The sequence below is a fragment of the Dermacentor silvarum genome, chromosome 2 (genome assembly GCF_013339745.2).
Source record: "Dermacentor silvarum isolate Dsil-2018 chromosome 2, BIME_Dsil_1.4, whole genome shotgun sequence".
In the NCBI taxonomy this organism is placed as follows: Eukaryota; Metazoa; Arthropoda; class Arachnida; order Ixodida; family Ixodidae; genus Dermacentor; species Dermacentor silvarum.
The window spans coordinates 166,108,851-166,126,910 of record NC_051155.1 but is presented as its reverse complement, the minus strand read 5'-3'; the positions used below and the strand labels follow the sequence as shown (position 1 = coordinate 166,126,910).

At 47.2% G+C, this 18,060-nt stretch overlaps 1 protein-coding gene across 1 annotated transcript in view; it reads left to right on the top strand.

Moving 5' to 3' along the window:
- The window catches only part of LOC119440540 (low-density lipoprotein receptor-related protein 1B), a 33,337-nt gene that overhangs the window by 14,837 nt on the left and 440 nt on the right, over positions 1 to 18,060 (top strand). The window contains exons 7-13 of the mRNA XM_049662960.1: positions 1,584 to 1,788; positions 7,653 to 7,842; positions 10,872 to 11,000; positions 11,675 to 11,800; positions 12,340 to 12,564; positions 14,917 to 15,069; positions 16,387 to 16,529. Coding sequence (XP_049518917.1) covers positions 1,584 to 1,788; positions 7,653 to 7,842; positions 10,872 to 11,000; positions 11,675 to 11,800; positions 12,340 to 12,564; positions 14,917 to 15,069; positions 16,387 to 16,529 — 1,171 coding nt within the window. The remainder of the gene's footprint in view (positions 1 to 1,583; positions 1,789 to 7,652; positions 7,843 to 10,871; positions 11,001 to 11,674; positions 11,801 to 12,339; positions 12,565 to 14,916; positions 15,070 to 16,386; positions 16,530 to 18,060) is intronic.

Sequence of the window (18,060 nt, the reverse complement as noted above, 5' to 3'; positions counted from 1 at the left end):
TGTTGTCTGAATCTACGCCCCAGCGATGGCTCTCTCCAAGTAACACTAACTGATCTTGAAGGCCATGCTTTTGCTGGCTCCATGCGCCAGTCTTTCTTTTTAGCCAAGCCAAGCTAAGTGGGAGGATATGCTAGTAGTGTTATTGCCCTTTTTTTATATATATATATCTCTCCTTCCTCTTCTCTTTCCCTTTTTGTTTTCTCTCCTCTTCAAGAGGATGTTCGTGGTGTCCCTTTCAGGATGCTAATGCCAGCCCACTTTTCTGTGTGGTGTTTAAATATGTTTACATAATAATAATAATAATAATAGTAATAATAATTATTATTATTATACTTAGCTGCCATATTTATTCGAATATAAGTCAATATTTTTTTTCTCGGAAATGTTGCCCAGAATGAGCTGTCGACTTATATTCGCGACCAAAGAATCTCAACCTATATTCATGAGCAAAGCGAGCGAAAGTACCGAACTAACGGAGTTCCTCTGTTGCACCCACTGTAAAGCCAACATTAAGATGATCCCGATTGGCTATAAGAAATGCTGCATATCCAACACACTTCTTGGCACCTGAGGACGACGTCGTTTAGGATGCCAAAAAGACATCCCACGAGGACGACTTCTCTTGTAGTTCTGACGTGGATGCAGCTTGCGGCATTGACAACTGAGATTTAGTAGCCAATCTTACGGTAAGTAAAGGGGTGCCATGTTCAAAGTTTTTTGTTCTTCTGAGAAAATATGGGTCGACCTATATCCGAATTATCATTTTTAAATTTCTTGGCAAGTTCAATATACAGAGGTCCACCTATATCAGTGTTCGACTTATCTTCGAGTAAATACGGTAAATATGGTACATTTATACAGCCCGCTACAGTGGATGTCACTCATTTCTTAGATGGCAAGGCTAAATGTGTTTTACGTCTGAAAATTACCAGGGAGTTGAACAGATACATCAAGAGAATAACCTCACAAAAATTTTTAAAAATGACTTCTTTTAGTTACACTACTCTTGAAGACACACCACTGAAACTATGGTTGTAACTAATGTATTTACTGAAACATAGGTGGAACAAGAATATAGGTCAGCCCCTATTTATTGAGCTCCCTGAGAAATAAGACAATAATTTGAATGTAGGTTGCCCTATATCATTCCATAAAAATTAAGAACTACAAACGTGACACACCTTTATTTGCTGTAAGCTCAGCTACTAAATTTTGCTAGTAGGTGCTGCAAGCTACATCTTTGCTGAAAGTTCCAGAGAAGTCGTCCTCTTTGGGGCGCTTTGCAGGCGTCTTAGGTACCCCAAACGACATCGTCCTCGGTGCCGTCAAGTGGGTTCGATATGCAGCTTTTCTTAAAGCCAGTCTGGAGGATATCCAGATTGGCGGGTGCGATGGAGGAACCTTGTTAGCATGGAAATTTTGCTAGCTTTGTTCATGAAGCTTCTGAGGGAAAAAAGAAAAAAAAAAGGTTGACCTATATTCGAATAAATATGGTAACAAAAAAATGGAGTCCCTCGGATCCCCTTAATCTTCTTGCACGCCTCTGGAGTGTGACATCAACTGGCTTGGCTCTTGCTATGCAGGCGGGTATTCTGGACCAATTGGAACAGCCACCACCCAAGCATCCAAAAGTCATACCTCAACGGCTACGAGCTGGAGTCAGTCATCACGACCGACATTCGCATGCCCAATGGCATCGCCATTGATCACCAGCTGCAGAAGTTGTACTGGTCTGACGCACGACTTGACAAAATTGAACGCTGTGACTTCAATGGTGGGGATCGTCACGTAAGTATAATTCTCATTCTGAAAGAAAGCAAACTGCCTTTGAGAAATTCCAGTCCCAGTAACTTTGTTTCTTGTACAGTGCACCACATATAAGTATTTATGGTTAAATGATGGATATTGTCCACTGTGATGGTTCCCAGACTTTCTGGCCTTGGGGAGCACCAGCAGACATTACAGAGTGCCAAGCGGTGCCACAGGGTTTTGAGGCAATGTTAAATGAGCAACGAAGTGAATGAAGGGAAGTGAAAGAAGTGCAGTGTAGCTGCAGTTCACGAGACCCTTGCCTTTTTTTACTGAATATTGCTACGGAACAGTATTTGTCTTGACGAAGAGGCGAGCAGTGTGAAGACGACGACGAAGATTAGAGGCTACTGCGGGCTGTGGCTTCTTGGCCAAGTGCGGCGCATTTCTTTGTAAATATACTTGTATATAGCTTTTCGTCTGCGTCTTCCTACGTAACATATCTGGTGGAGGTGGACGTTCCCTGTACCTCGTCACGGAGCTTCGCAGTGGACGGTACGTCGAGTCTTCGTCATGGCTCCCGCCGACGACAGCTCGACTCAGCCAGCTCCGACACCTGCTGCCACTTCGACGACCTACATCGCTCTCCCCGCTTCCCGCGATCCTGGCGTATTCTCGGGCAAAGATGGGGAAGACGTCGACGACTGGATCAGCCTGTACGAACACGTCAGCCGCAATAACCGGTGGGACCCTACTATCATGCTCGCCAACGCACTCTTTTACCTCGGTGGCACACCTCGAGTTTGGTTTCGGACACACGAAGAGGAGATCACCAGTTGGGATTCGCTTAAGCAAAAGCTCCGAGACTTGTTCGGAAACCCCTACGGTCACCAACTTGCCGCGCAGAGGGCGTTATCCGGCCGTGTGCAGACGTCCACAGAGCCCTACGTCACATACATCCAAGACGTCTTGGCTCTGTGCCGCAAAGTTGACGCACACATGACTGAGCCAGACAAGGTTTCCCACATCCTCAAAGGCATTGCCGATGACGCCTTCAACTTGCTCGTATTCAACAACGTGGCGACCGTGGATGCAGTTATAAAAGAGTGTCGCCGCCTGGAACTCGCTAAAAGCCGACGTATCGACCAGCAGTTTGCCCGTCTGCCCAACACCCCAGCGACATCTTCCTGTGCCGACGCTCCTCGTCCCAACAACACTGGTGATGTTACCAGGATCGTCCGGCGTGAGATTGAGGCCGCCTATCCGGCTGCCTTCGACTCCAGCTCCTCCAACGCACCTGCAGTCACGGTTTCCCTGATCCAGGCAGTTGTCCGCCAGGAGTTCGCGAACATGGGTCTTCACACCGTCTGCTCGGCCCATCGCCCTGATACCCATCCGGCTTCTTCGATTACGCCCCGTCCCACATCTTATTACCCACCACGTTTCCGCAACCCATCTGAATGGCGCACTGCTGACGACAAGCCCATTTGTTTTCACTGCCGTAGAATCGGGCACATTTCTCGCCACTGTCGCAGTCGTTGGAGTTCCCCGACCCGGTCTACTTATACTGCCTACTCTCGCCCAGGTGGCCCTTCTCGACCCTATGCAGCACGCTCCGATAATGCCGCCACTGATTCTCCTGCGCCGAACCGCCCCTATTCTCGTTCGCCTTCGCCCCAACGACGACAATCTCGCTCTCCTCAGCCCCGTCGCTCCTATTCGCCGACTCCCTTCGGACGCCGCTCCCAGCCGGAAAACTAGACGATGCAGCGCCTCGAGGTGACGCTGCATTGCTCCCTACGCCGCCAAATCCTCTACTGACGTTGCCCACTCATCTGAACCTTCTTGACGTGCAAGTCGACGGTGTTTCTGTATCTGCTCTTATAGACACTGGGGCGCATGTATCCGTAATGAGTGCTGACCTTCGTAACCGGCTGAAGAAGATACTCACACCCCCCACGACGCCTGTTGTCCGTGTCGCCGATGGCGGAACAGCCCCCGTAATTGGTATGTGTGCCGCCCGCGTCTCCTTCGCCGATCGCTCCACTATCGTGCTATTCACAGTCATCGCCCACTGTCCCCACGACATCATCCTCGGCTTGGACTTCCTCTCCGCGCATTCTGCTCTCATCGACTGTTCCGCCAGTACTCTCCGCCTTGACCTGCCTGTTCTGGATCCCTCTGAACCACACCCTAGTCGCCTCAGTTCCGTCGACTTCGTTCGCTTGCCACCTTCGGCACTGACCTACGTTGACTTAGTGTCATCCCCACCAGTGCCCGACGGTCACTACATCGCGGCTCCCATGCAAGACGTCCTGCTTACACACGGGATCACAGTGCCTCATACAGTTTTATCTATTACGGCGAATTGCGTCTGCCTGCCCGTGGTCAATTTTGGCTTGACGGCACAAGTGCTGCCACGCGGGATGTCTCTGGCCCAGCTTTGCTCATTCGAGGATCACTCAGTAGCATCTATTGCAGTAGACGACAATTCAGCCGATCCTCCTCTACCATCGCAGTCGGCAACTTGTGCCATTGCCGACTTACAGAAAATGATTGCGCCCGACATGCCGTCCGAGCACGCTCGTGAGCTCTACCGCGTTTTGTTATCCTATCACGATATTTTTGACTTTAACGATCGTCCCTTGGCCCAAACTACAGCTGTTAAACATCGCATTAATACCGGCGATGCCCCTCCTATTCATCGCCGCCCGTATCGAGTGTCCCCGGCTGAGCGTCAAGTTATTCACGCTGAAGTTCGCAAAATGCTTGCCAAGAACATTATTGAACCGTCGTGTAGTCCATGGGCGTCACCTGTTGTACTTGTAAAGAAGAAGGATGGCTCATGGCGCTTTTGCGTGGATTATCGGCACCTGAACAGGGTTACCAAAAAGGACGTGTATCCCCTACCTCGGATTGATGACGCCCTTGACTGCCTCCACGGTGCTCGCTATTTCTCCTCTATTGACCTTCGCTCCGGCTACTGGCAGATTGCCGTGGACGATCTAGACCGCGAGAAGACTGCTTTTGTAACACCCGACGGTCTTTATCAATTCAAAGTGATGCCTTTCGGTCTATGTAATGCTCCTGCCACTTTTGAACGCATGATGGACTCCCTTCTTCATGGCTTCAAATGGTCCACGTGCCTGTGCTACTTAGACGACGTTATAGTATTCTCCCCAACGTTCGCTACACACTTGGAGCGCCTCTCAGCAGTCCTGGACGTTTTTCGTCGAGCCGGTCTACAACTCAACGCATCGAAGTGCCAATTCGGCCGTCGCCAGATTACTGTCCTTGGACATCTCGTTGACGCGCACGGAGTGCAACCGGACCCAGGCAAGATCCATGCTGTTACGCACTTCCCTGTTCCGAAGTGTGTCAAAGATGTGCGGAGCTTCGTCGGCCTGTGTTCGTACTTCCGCCGTTTCGTGAAAAATTTCGCGGCAATAGCACGACCACTAACAGAGCTTTTGAAAAAAGACACTCCTTTCCAGTGGGGCGATAACGAGGCCTCTGCGTTCTCGCATCTAATCGACCTCCTCACAACGCCTCCCGTTCTGGCCCACTTCGATCCTTCTGCGCCTACCGAAGTCCGTACTGATGCCAGCGGCCACGGAATTGGCGCGGTACTGGCACAACGCCAGCGCGGCAGCGACCGTGTTATCGCTTACGCCAGCAGGCTCCTTTCACCCTCCGAGCGCAACTATTCCATCACTGAGCGTGAGTGTCTGGCCCTAGTTTGGGCGGTTGCGAAGTTCCGTCCATACTTATATGGCAGGCCCTTTTCCGTTACAGACCACCACGCGCTTTGCTGGTTATGCTCACTGAAAGATCCTACAGGAAGACTTGGTCGCTGGGCCTTACGCCTCCAAGAATATTCGTATACTGTTACCTACAAATCCGGCCGACTACACAAGGATGCTGACTGCCTGTCTCGCTACCCGGTAGACGAGCCTGACGACGCCGACAGTAGTAACGCCAACGGCATTTTCTCTGTGTCTGACTTCGCTAACATCGCCGATGAGCAGTACCGGGACCTATCGCTGCGAGCACTCATCGAGCGTCTGCGCTCTACACCTACCGACGCCTCCGTTCGCCGATATGTCCTCCACGGCGGCATTCTGTACCGAAGGAACTTCGTCCCTGATGGATCTGATCTTCTTGTCGTGCCAAAACATCTACGACGAACTGTGCTCTTTGAGATGCATGACGCACCCACTGCAGGCCATCTTGGGGTAACCCGCACGTACGACCGCGTCCGGCGCCGCTTCTATTGGCCTGGTCTCGCTCGCTCCGTCCGACGCTATGTTGCTGCCTGTGATCCCTGCCAGCGTCGGAAAACACCTCAGGTGCTACCTGCTGGTCATCTCCAGCCGATCACCGTCCCTGTGGAACCGTTCTTTCGTGTTGGATTAGACCTCCTCGGCCCCTTTCCCACGTCATCTTCGGGGAACAAATGGGTAGCCGTCGCAACTGATTACGCCACCCGATACGCTATCACGCGGGCTCTCCCTACCAGTTGCGCCACTGACGTCGCGGACTTTCTCTTGCGTGACATTATCTTGGTTCATGGCGCCCCGCGACAGCTGCTTACTGACCGTGGTCGCAACTTCCTGTCGAAAGTTATCGCCGACATTGTGCGTTCCTGCTCCACTCAACACAAGCTGACTACCTCATACCATCCTCAAACGAATGGCCTGACGGAGCGGTTAAACCGTACCCTTACCGATATGCTGTCGAAGTACGTTTCCAAGGACCACCACGACTGGGACATTGCCCTTCCTTACGTCACATTTGCGTACAATTCTTCCCGGCACGACACCGCCGGATTTTCTCCATTTTATTTACTGTACGGTCGCGAACCGACCTTGCCCCTTGATACGGCACTTCCTCCTGCTGCGATCTCAACAAGCGAGTATGCGCGCGACGCCATCGCCCTCGCCGACCATGCACGCCAGCTTGCCCGTGCTCGACTGACGGCCTCGCAAACCACTCAGCAGCGTCAGTACAACGCCCGCCACCGTGACGTGCAGTTTTCGCCTGGTGCGCTCGTGCTCCTATGGTCGCCCTCTCGTCACATCGGGCTTTCAGAGAAGCTCCTTTCGCGATACACTGGGCCCTACCGCGTGCTGCGCCAGGTGACGCCTGTGACGTATGAAATTGAACCTGTGAGTTCGACCTCGCCGTCTACTCTGGCATCTAGTGATGTCGTGCACGTCAGTAGGCTCAAGGCCTACTACAGTGCTTCAGAGTCCGGCCTTTAATCGCTCCGGGACGGCGCTTTTGCCGCCGGGGGTAGTGCTACGGAACAGTATTTGCCTTGACGAAGAGGCGAGCAGTGTGAAGACGACGACGAAGATTAGAGGCTACTGCGGGCTGTGGCTTCTTGGCCAAGTGCGGCGCATTTCTTTGTAAATATACTTGTATATAGCTTTTCGTCTGCGTCTTCCTACGTAACAATATAAAAAGGAATTGCAGTACAACACTCGCCTTCACCATGCCATGGTACACGATGCATTCATAAACCAAGAATGAGTTGAAGGGGTAGTGTTTGTTGTCAGGCATATGATGTGTAGCTGCTGAATGTTGTGCAGTTTCCACCCACCCCCAGCATGAAAGAATGCATGCTTATAAAGAATATAGGATATAACAAATGTATTTTCGCGTTGGATACAACTTTGTTATAACGAGAGTTCGACAGTGATTGCCTGTGCTAAGTCATCAGTTGTTGTAACATAGAGTGCATCGAATACATGATTGTCTATGTACGAGGAGTGCTGATAAACACTCAGAGTTTGGGCACTCAGAGTCAGGAAAGTTTGGGCACTCTCATTATGAGCTACAGATTGCCTGTGCCAAGCCATTCACTGTCTATTCTCCCTGCCCGCACATCATCTGTACAGGTGTTGCTGAGCGAGCACCCGCAGCATCCTTTCGACTTGGCCGTATATGGGGACTTTGTGTTCTGGACCGACTGGGTGGCGCACGCTGTGCTGCGTGCCAACAAGCATACAGGAGCCGACGTTGTGGTGCTGCGCAAGAATGTTGTGCGACCTATGGGCATCATTGCTGTGGCCAATGACACCAATGACTGTGAGTCGTCCTCCTCCTCGTCTAGGTGTTTCTTTTTAATTTCCAATTGTTCTACCAGAGTAGTCCGCACATGTTTTGTTGCTTATGGCCCTTCTGCAAGTATTTACGGTTTTCTTTTTTTTTGGGGGGGGGGGGGGGGGAGTCTAGTCATAGTGTAACATTCAGTGGTCCTTGCTGACAGGATCAAGAAGTAGCGTATAGACTTGTGTAAGGGCCGCACCCATGTAAGGGCTGCAACCCCCCCCCCCCCCCCCCCTCCCCAACTTGGCAGCCCAAAATTTTGAGCAAATATTTCCACCAATGAAGCAAACCATGTTCAGTGTCCCGATGCTCGCACGCCGCATTGGGGCACCAAATAAATTTTCGGTCGCTGCATACTTCCTCATGCTGCTACTAGATGATAAGAGCCGGGGTGTGCACAAGTCACAGGCTGTGCCGGCACCATTTTTACCAAAAGGTTCGGTCCCGTGTAAGGGCCTGCACCTCGTCAAAATTCTGAAAAAGAAAGAAAAAAAAAAGTGGCCTTTACACGAGTCTTTAAGGTATGTTGCATTTGTGGCTTCTTCAGAATTCACCAGGTGGCAAAATATTTAGTAAACAAATAATTAGGGTACTAAAAAAAATGTCACAGTTTCGCCCTAAGGGCGAAGCAATGAATGCGATAGCAACACAGCAATGTCATACGAAGTAAGGTGAGCGGCTTTGGTAGCAACAACACGCAGAACTGTTGTCGACGCCATCGGCGTTTTGCCCGCGTTAGCTCAAAATGCGTGCGGCGTTGGTGACTGTTGCTGGAGCCTCTGATATAAATAGGCACTTGGTGCCGCAGCTAAACGTCGCCTCCCTTCCCTCCCCCTCCCCCACGGCCTCTCGCGCGTCCGAAGAAGGCGCGTTTGCTCTACATATATGGTGATTGTAAAGGAGAAAAGAGACGCCTACTTCTGCAGCCCTTAAGCGAGCACGGCGCCGAACGCGCGTTTGTTCTCCGCCGTGCGTTCACTCCCCGTGAAAGACGCGCCCCTCGCGCCCTTTCACTCGCACATACAGCGTTCGGCGCGCGGCGACGATTTCATCTCCAAATGACGTCATACGGAACCTCACGGCGACGGCGACGGCGACGGCGACGGCGACGCCGACGGCAGAAATCTGCTTTTGAGTGTCCATATAATTGCTATCGCAATAAAAGAGACGCCTACTTCTGCAGCCCTTAAGCAAGCACGGCGCGGAACGCGCGTTTGTTCTCCGCCGTGCGTTCACTCCCCGTGAAAGAGCGCGTCCCTCGCGCCCTTTCACTCGCACATACAGCGTTCGGCGCGCCGATTTCATCTCCAAATGACGTCATACGGAACCTCACGGCGACGGCGACGCCGACGGCAGAAATCTGCTTTTGAGTGTCCATATAATTGCTATCGCAATAAAACTAAAACCTAAATAATTTGACCAGGAGAGACCTAACGTTTTTGCAGATATGTACTGCTTGCAGGACAAGTTCCTTATAAAAAATGATATTAGCTTTATCAGCTGTATAAACTTGGACATGCAGCAGCACCGGCAACGCGCCGAACTGTTGTCGACGCCGTCGGCATTTTGCCCGCGTTCGCTCAAATGCGTGCGGCGTTGGTGACTGTTGCCGGAGCCTCTGATATAAATAGGCACTTGGTGCCGCAGCTAAACGTCGCCTCCCTTCCCTCCCCCTTCCCCCCCTCCCCCACGGCCTCTCGCGCATCGGAAGAAGGCGCGTTTGCTCTACATATATGGTGATTGTAAAGGAGGAAAGAGACGCCTACTTCTGCAGCCCTTAAGGAAGCACGGCGCAGAACGCGCGTTTGTTCTCCGCCGTGCGTTCACTCCCCGTGAAAGAGCGCGTCCCTCGCGCCCTTTCACTCGCACATACAGCGTTCGGCGGCGCGCGGCCACGATTTCATCTCCATTGACGTCATACGGAACCTCACGGCGACGGCGACGGCGACGCCGACGGCAGAAATCTGCTTTTGAGTGTCCATATAATTGCTATCGCAATAAAAATGACAAAGAAGAGGTTTGTGGCGACAGATTTGCACACTGTAATGTAGTTGCAGCGAGCTCAGCTGAACATTAAAGGGCTCCTGAATTGTTTTTAGTCCAAAATTTACGGATTAACTTGTGTTTTAAAGTACTTTATTTTTCAAGCATTGTTGAATGAATTCTGGGGTTTTACGTGCCAAAACCACAATTTGATTATGAGGCACAACTTCAAGCAGGGTTCTCCTGCAAGAAACTTTTGTGAGGTGCAGTAATAACTGATGTACAAGTATTTGAGTTTGTGCACATTAGTGTGAGGTTAGCAGGTGTACAAGCTTGTCACCTAAGCTATTTGTAGCTATCTGAGAACAGTAGTCATAGTTTTTTTTTTTTTTCTAAGACATATGTTTCCTGTACCCTACATATGTCTGTTCTTCCTCATTTTTCGTTTTCATAGTAGGGCTTAGTTTACTTGCTATAACCGCATTTTGATCAGGGCAAAAGTACTCTTTTACTGACACACAAGCTTGTGAATATTAATCTGAATCACTGCAAAACAAAATTCCTCATAGCCTACTGTGGAGCTTTATAACTAGTCTTTACTGATTAACATTAGTTTACTGGTATGCATTTGTGTGGGTTTTTGTGTGTGTGTGTGTGTGTGTGGTGTGTGTGTGTGTGTGTGTGTGTGTGTGTGTGTGTGTGTGTGTGTGTGTGTGTGTGTGTGTGGTGTGTGTGTGTGTGTGTGTGTGTGTGTGTGTGTGTGTGTGTGTGTGTGTGTGTGTGTGTGTGTGTGTGTGTGCGTACGTATGTGTGTGTTTATGCATGCACGTGAATGCCAGTAAAGGGTTGCTAGTATAAGTGTTAAGGGCCTCTCATTCTTTGTCAATATTTTTCACCATACAGTGTGTTATTTTTGGAAATTATTTGTGAGGCATTTCAAAAGTGGTTCTTTTTGCTATTCTGATGTTTCTGTTTATAACTGTTATTTTTGTGTATGAGGTACAATGCGTGTATCTCTGGTCTAGGCACATTAAGCCCCTGTTCCACGCTGAATGGTGGCTGCGAAGACCAGTGTGTGGTTGCCACAAATGGTACCATCTACTGTCAGTGCTTCCCTGGAAGATCTCTGATGCCAGATGGGAGGCGTTGTGCAGGTAGGAAGCCCATCATTTTATAACTTAAGCTTTGCATGATTCATGTATGTTGTTGTCCTGTTGCTAAAATTGCAAGAGATTGTTCAGAGGGCTTTCTTCTTGTTAGCAGTGAAAAAAAGGTATTGCTCAGCAAGTTGGGGCTTAGTCAGGCAGCATGAGTGAGACAACCACAAGCACATGCAAATAAGACAGAGGGATGTGTCTTGCTTGTGGTGCGAGCACATGATGGGAGAATGAGAAGTTCAGATGCTCACTTCATGTGGCACAGCATGAGTGGCTCTCACGATTGGGTATTGGGAGGACTAGCCACTGCTGAAGCATGTTGTGTCAGTCACAAACTTCTAGTCGAAAGGTGACAGAGTGATGGAGGAACTAGGCTTTCCTCTTCAATTACGTGTAAAGGAGTCTCTAATTCCACAAAGCAGGTAGAGAGGGAATGTGCCCTGGCCACAGCACTGCAGCTAGGTGGGAAAAGTGTAGCAAGAGTAGCACATGGTGTAATCATCACATGATAATCATACACATCCTTAAAATGTGTGTACAGTGGTGGATCAGACATCAAACTAAAATTTAAATTTGTTGAATTATAACCACGAGAGTGCTGCAGATGCTCCATGCAGGCATTTTTCTTTGTAGCTGTAATGTGGCATTGACTGGGACATTTTGCCTTACAGTCAAGATCGCCAACTGTACCAGTGCAGAGTTCCAGTGTGGAGATGGGGCCTGCATTCCTTTTGAGCTTGCCTGTGATGGTGTCCAGGCTTGTCCTGATGGCTCTGATGAAAATGTCATTGACTGTGGTAAGTTTGGTCCGATTGCACGTTTGACATTCATTAGGCATGTGTACACAGATTGCTGTATTTGTTGTGTTCATGTGTCTTGCACATGAGTATTTTTTGTTGCTTCGTTTGATTATTCTTATGAAAAAGGTGATGCATTGCTCAACTGTGTGTTGGTGAGTGTTCTTAACAGTGAAGTGTTTCATTATTTTCATTCTTATGTTCACCCAAATTGATGTTACTATTCTCCTTCTGTGTATTCACGTGCTTCACAGTTGACAGTGTACATTGACTTCAGTCTTCAAACTGCATTAATGTGTTCCAAGAGATATTTAACAGCACTGTATTCTTTTTCGTTTTGCATTTCTGTCTTGATTTCTCTTACATAGGATAATATTCAGTGTTTAATTTAGTATTTAATTTAAAGCCATTTCCTTTTTCATTTATTTTTATTTTCTCTCATTAGGAAACTAACATGCATGCAACCCTAGTTTTTACAACCTTAATTTACTGACTGCTCTTACCACAGTAAATTAAACTCGCTCTTCTTTTGCTTGCAGCCATGTTGACCTGCCCGGAAGGTTTCTACAGATGCCACAATGGGCGTTGCGTGACCAAGAGCCGTGTCTGTGATGGCTTGGATGCATGTGGCGATTACAGTGATGAGCTGAACTGTACTTGCAAGGGTGATCAGTTCAAGTGTGCTCGGGGCCCCTGCATTCCATCCAACTTTGTGTGTGACTTTGAGCCCGAATGCCCCGACGCCAGTGATGAAATCAACTGCCGTAAGTTTGAGTGGCTGTCCCTTTCTTCATGTTCTGATACTCATTTGAGTGGCTGTCCCTTTGTTCATGTTCTGATACTAAGTGATGTCCTTCTCTATTTCAAGTGGTCCAGAGAAACATGCACTTGTATCATTGAATGACTGGAAGCATGGCTACATTTAATGAAAATAGTATTAGAAAATGTGAAACTTCTATATGTGTGTGTTGGAGGGGGGGGGGGGGGGGCGATGCAGTGGTGTTTGGAAATATAATAGTAGCCAGTTTTCTTTCTGTCTGACCACTAAAATGCATTCGCATGTGAATATCCCTTTGGGTGACTTGTGGCTTATACCGTTTTTGTATAAAGGAACAAAACTACTGCACAAATTACTGTAGCTGACCCTGGGACATCTAGTTGGCCTCCTGTTGCATCCGAGCTGCCCGAGAGCTCTAGATGGGGAGAGCCTTCTATACTCCATTTCATAACTTGCAGGCAATGCTACGAAGGGTAGAAAGGCATCTCTCACCGTTCGAATTTGCAATAAAGATTTATGTGGCACATGTGAAATAAAGATATAGGTATGTGTCTTGCGAATCAATGTAACATTGTCTCATACATTTATATTGCAATTATAATGTAATTGTAACATGGAAGACATCGCAAATCTTGACCTATTTACTACCGAACGAGCATGGTGACACATTTTTGTGACCAGTGGTCACAGCGCACTGCTTGAGCTTGCAACCAAAATGTAGTATGTCACATAATGAAAGCACAAAGGTGCACAAATAATGTGTTTTATGACGTAGCCTTACATTCACAATCCAAACAAATAGAGGAAGATGGAGGCTTGAAGTGACGAACATTGGTAGAATATGGAACGTTGCTGAAGCCAACAATGTAACAAGAGGACTTGTTTTTGGCCTGACAGAATGTCAAAATGTTTTTCTTAGCTCCTGTGGCAATCCTTGTTCGATCACTGTTCATCACTTACGTCCACAAGTTGTAGCATGTGAAGGACTTACCATATTTACTCACCTAATGAACGCACTTTTTTCCCCGAAGAATATGTGCCAAATTGCGGTGGAGTTGCGTTCATTATGCGGGGTAAAATTTTGAGTGTTTTTTTTTTTTTTCCACGGCCACCTCTAAAAAAGTCGCAGTTTCGCCTGAAAGGCACGCCATCAATTTGCGATAGCAAATGCGTAGACAGCTATATATACGAAGGGGGCATAGTAGTTTTATCGGCCATATAAACTTGCAAATATTTGCTAGCTATGTAAATTAACAAGCGTAATGCTAGCGCACAAAGGCAAACATGAGCTCATCACACTCAATGACCGCGCACGGATGCTTACTGTCAAAACGGTGGCATGAGGAAGCGCTGCAGCAACAGCGAGTGAAATTACCTTCCTGCTTGCTGTGTATCGCTTCAACGCAAACTGAGGGGCGAGAACGGAGCATGCACAAAGGTATCAGCCGCCGTCGTACCTAGACTCAGCCCCCAACGCAGATCTCTTTCAAGATTGGGCGCACACAGGCGCGCTACGCGCAGTTGCTGTGCCACTTCCTTCCCTCCTCTCCCCCTCCCCCCCCCCCCGCCCCTCGGTGCCATGCGCACTACGGAATACGGTGCAGTTCCTCCCCGCTTTCCATCCTTGAACGCGGGAGATAGAACCCCAACCGTCGGCGCTGATGGCAAAAATTAGCCTGAAGTGTCCGTATACTTACTATCGCAATAAAGGTAGGAGGCACGCGGTACGATTTGGTGTCTGATACTATCGTATCTGCCGCACACAATATCAGACGCCGAATTGTACCGTGTCTTTCCTACTTCACGGCAGCAAGTCCAGGGTGCGTTCAGTTTACGAGGAAAAGAAAAAATATACTTCTTGATTGCAATAGGGGGGGTACATTCATTACGCGAGTGCGTTCATTATGTGAGTAAATATGGTATTTCATTGAAAGTGCTGCACATAAAAAAAAAAAAAACTGCACTGGGAAACACGCGAAGTGAGTTTTCTATGACTGCACTACTTGCATAGCGTGTACACCTTCGTCTGCTAAGTATGAAACAGAGTATAGTGCCAGGAGTTTTATAAGCAGTGCAGGATGAAGCCAGGAATCAGCAACTTGTGGACTCTGAGTAGCTTCATTTTTTTTGGCAAAGGCTGTACATGGTCTCCTTACTGCAGTGCATTCGTGCATGCTAGCACTTTTTTTTTTGAGTAATTGAGCTGTGACAGCAATTTTGCATCGGCAATTGGATGGAAAATAGCTTAATTAAAAGGCGTACTTTCCCTTCCATTTGTTCCACTCATTTGTCTATTTGCTATCCATGGGAAACTTAAAAGGTGCCTGTTTCTTTGCAGCTAAGCCAGACTGCACCAGACACCCGATGACCTTGCACCCAAACTTGCTTCTTGTGAACTGCGAGAGAACAACTGCATGCATTCACCTGGGTTGGATATGTGATGGCCAGAACGACTGTTGGGACTTCTCGGATGAAGAGAACTGCCAGACCAGTAAGACAGATTAATTGGCATTTATTTCAAAAGGGAGACTGAAAGCATTAACTAAACTAGTTTGTAATAACACAGAGTAGAAGTGAGAAATGAAATATTAGTGTTATATAGGGTGTCCCACGTAACTGGGCAGTACCAAGGCAGTGTTTGTCATCGCTTGGAGATACTCAGATTATTTTTGGCATTCCATCTAATTACATAATTAGTCTTAATTAATCAACTTCTGAAATGTTATAATTAGATGAAAGGTATTGAAAAAATTGTAGAGCAACATGAAAAACTCCCAATACAGCTTTCTGTTGCTCAATACGTGCTGCATAAAAGTGTTTTTCCAAGCATGAGAGAAGCCTGCGAATACACACAAGATTGCCTCGTGACTGGCCACTTGAGGCACTTAGCGTGTACTATTCGCAGGCGTCGTTCATGCTTGGGAAAAGACATTTATGTAGCACGTATTGAGCAACAGAACGCTGTACCAGGATTTTTTCATGTTGCTGTACAGTTTTTTCAATACCTTTAATCTAATTATAACATTTCAGAAGTTGATTAATTAAGACTAATTATCTAATTAGGCAGAATGCAAAAAATAATGTGTGTATCTCCAAGCGACGGCAAATATTACCTTGGTTCTGTCCAGCTACATGGCATTTGCGTTTTTTTAAAGCTTGGCTCAAGTTTCGTGGGACACCTGGTATACTTTACTGCAGTAATCTAACTGGAACCAGTGAATCATTTGCAGTGAACACTGAAGAATGCTGCCTCCTAATATAGGTGTTCGCACTTGTCATCTTTTGAGCGCGTGTATTTATCCAAACATCTTTAAGAAACAAGGCACAAGTGTGCCATAGTTCTAGGAAACCTTTGCCTTTTTTTTTTTTTTTTTTGATTTTACAAAAAGTAGCACCTGCAGATTTTTCTGTCTCTCGGCTTGCTACATTAGGCCTTAGGGTTGTTACAATACGAGTTGTCACAAAGTTAAACACTCAAGCACAGAAATGGGCTTGATGTTTATCCTGAACTGTCATTGCCTGACCCAGAAGTTGCCGCACCACATGCCAAATAATTGCCAATATCAGATCTGCAACAACTGTTATTTGGATAAGGTGCACTTGGCATTAGGATAACATCTTGAATAATTTTGGCCATTCAAGTTTTCTACTGGCGACATGAGGTGACGATGTTGCAGTCAAGATTTTTTTTCCTGACTGTTTGTCGTGCATGTAGTGCTAATGTCAACAATGCTTATTTAGCAGGAGTTGGGCATTTGCACTGCAAAGGGTGTTCTATCAAATAACTGAGAATGTACTGTTCCCACAGCCACACCGCAAGTGTCGTGTCCTGCTATGTCCTTCCGCTGCCTGACCGGTTTGTGCATTCCGGACTCCTGGCGTTGTGATCGGGATATGGATTGCGATAGGATGGTCACAATGGTTCACTTAGCTCAGACGAGAAGGGCTGTGGTAAGCACCTCACGTCTTGATTTAGCCCTGTAATGCCCAAACGCGCTTCACCGTCCAGGAAAATTAGAACAGCTCTCTCACCTTTATTTCTGGCCATTGAGAATACATTTGTACAAATAAACAACAACAAAAATGAAATGTTATTTGAATAAAAACTTAATTAGCACAGTAAATAATTAACTAGTAACTGGTTTGCTCAACTATTCACAACTGAAAACTCGCTTCATGTATCAAAATTACTATAAACTATGTGTTAAGTTCCCCTGATGAAACAGAATTTTGAGGTACCACACTCAGGGTAGCATAGATAATAATGTTGGGCATTACAGAGTTCAGTTTTCTTTTTGAAATGAGATTACTTGCATGCATCTGTGAACACTTACTCCAACCAATACTGCATGTAAGCATGAAACACTGCAAGTCTAATTGCGCATAACATTGTACTAGCTATCGCATCACTACTTCTCATTACGAGTGAAACTGCAATTTTTCGGTGCTGTTGGCATGGTTGATGTAATGCGGCTGTACAAGACAGATCAGAAAATGGTGATTCAGTTTGTAACAGCGAAAGGCTGTCAACATGCAAACATTAATGTGAACCACAATGACAGAACACATTGAGTAGACTGCACAAATACGCTTAGAATGTGCATTGTTTCTTCTGGTGTAACCATTCCACAACATTGCTGGTCGCAACCATTGTGTAGGATGAATCAGTGGTAGCACTTTATTGCATTAGAGCCCTAGTACACTGCTATATGTCTGTCATTGCTTCTACTCTAACAAAAGATCTCTAAGGACAGCGCCACAGGGCAAGTGCCATAGATTCTGTGTTCGAACGATCCAGGAGTTGCCAAATGTCCATTAAAAGAAGAATCTGTACTCATAGCTTAGTCCGTGGTCCTGGTCTTTTTTCTTTTGCCACATATGTGAAATTACTATAGGAGAAAATGTATGAATGTAGGTTTGCGAAGTAATATGTGAGACTTCTGTTTCAGAATACAAATGTGCAAGGGACCAGTTTCAGTGTACAGATGGCGAATGCATAAGCCTTCTGAACCGCTGCGATGGCCAGCCTGACTGCTCAGATGGCTCTGATGAACCGCCAGCATGTCGTGAGTACTTTTTAACTCTATGCCTACTGAAAAAGTTTCAGGAAAGCCTTCCAAAAACATTGGGCTTGCTAAACAAATGCTGGAAATGATTTCAAAATGCTTTTTATACTCCAAGAAAACACAAGGATAAAAAAGAATAGGGACACTGAAAAAGTTAGCTTCATTGCTCAACGCTCAATGAGTTCATTTGTTAGTTTGAACATAATAAAATTGTAAAAAGATGTTGTTTGGGTTGTTTGTTTGTTACTGTGGTGGGGATGGGACTCTCAATGCGTCCCCTGCTGTAGTTTTCCCCGCATGGCCGTCTCCTGTAATCCGGCTATGCCGCGTAGCTTTACGGCGGTGGGGTATTGCGAGAGATGGCGCTAGTGCCGGCCATAGTGGAGGGCTCCTCTTCGATGTGGGGTCAGCGAGCA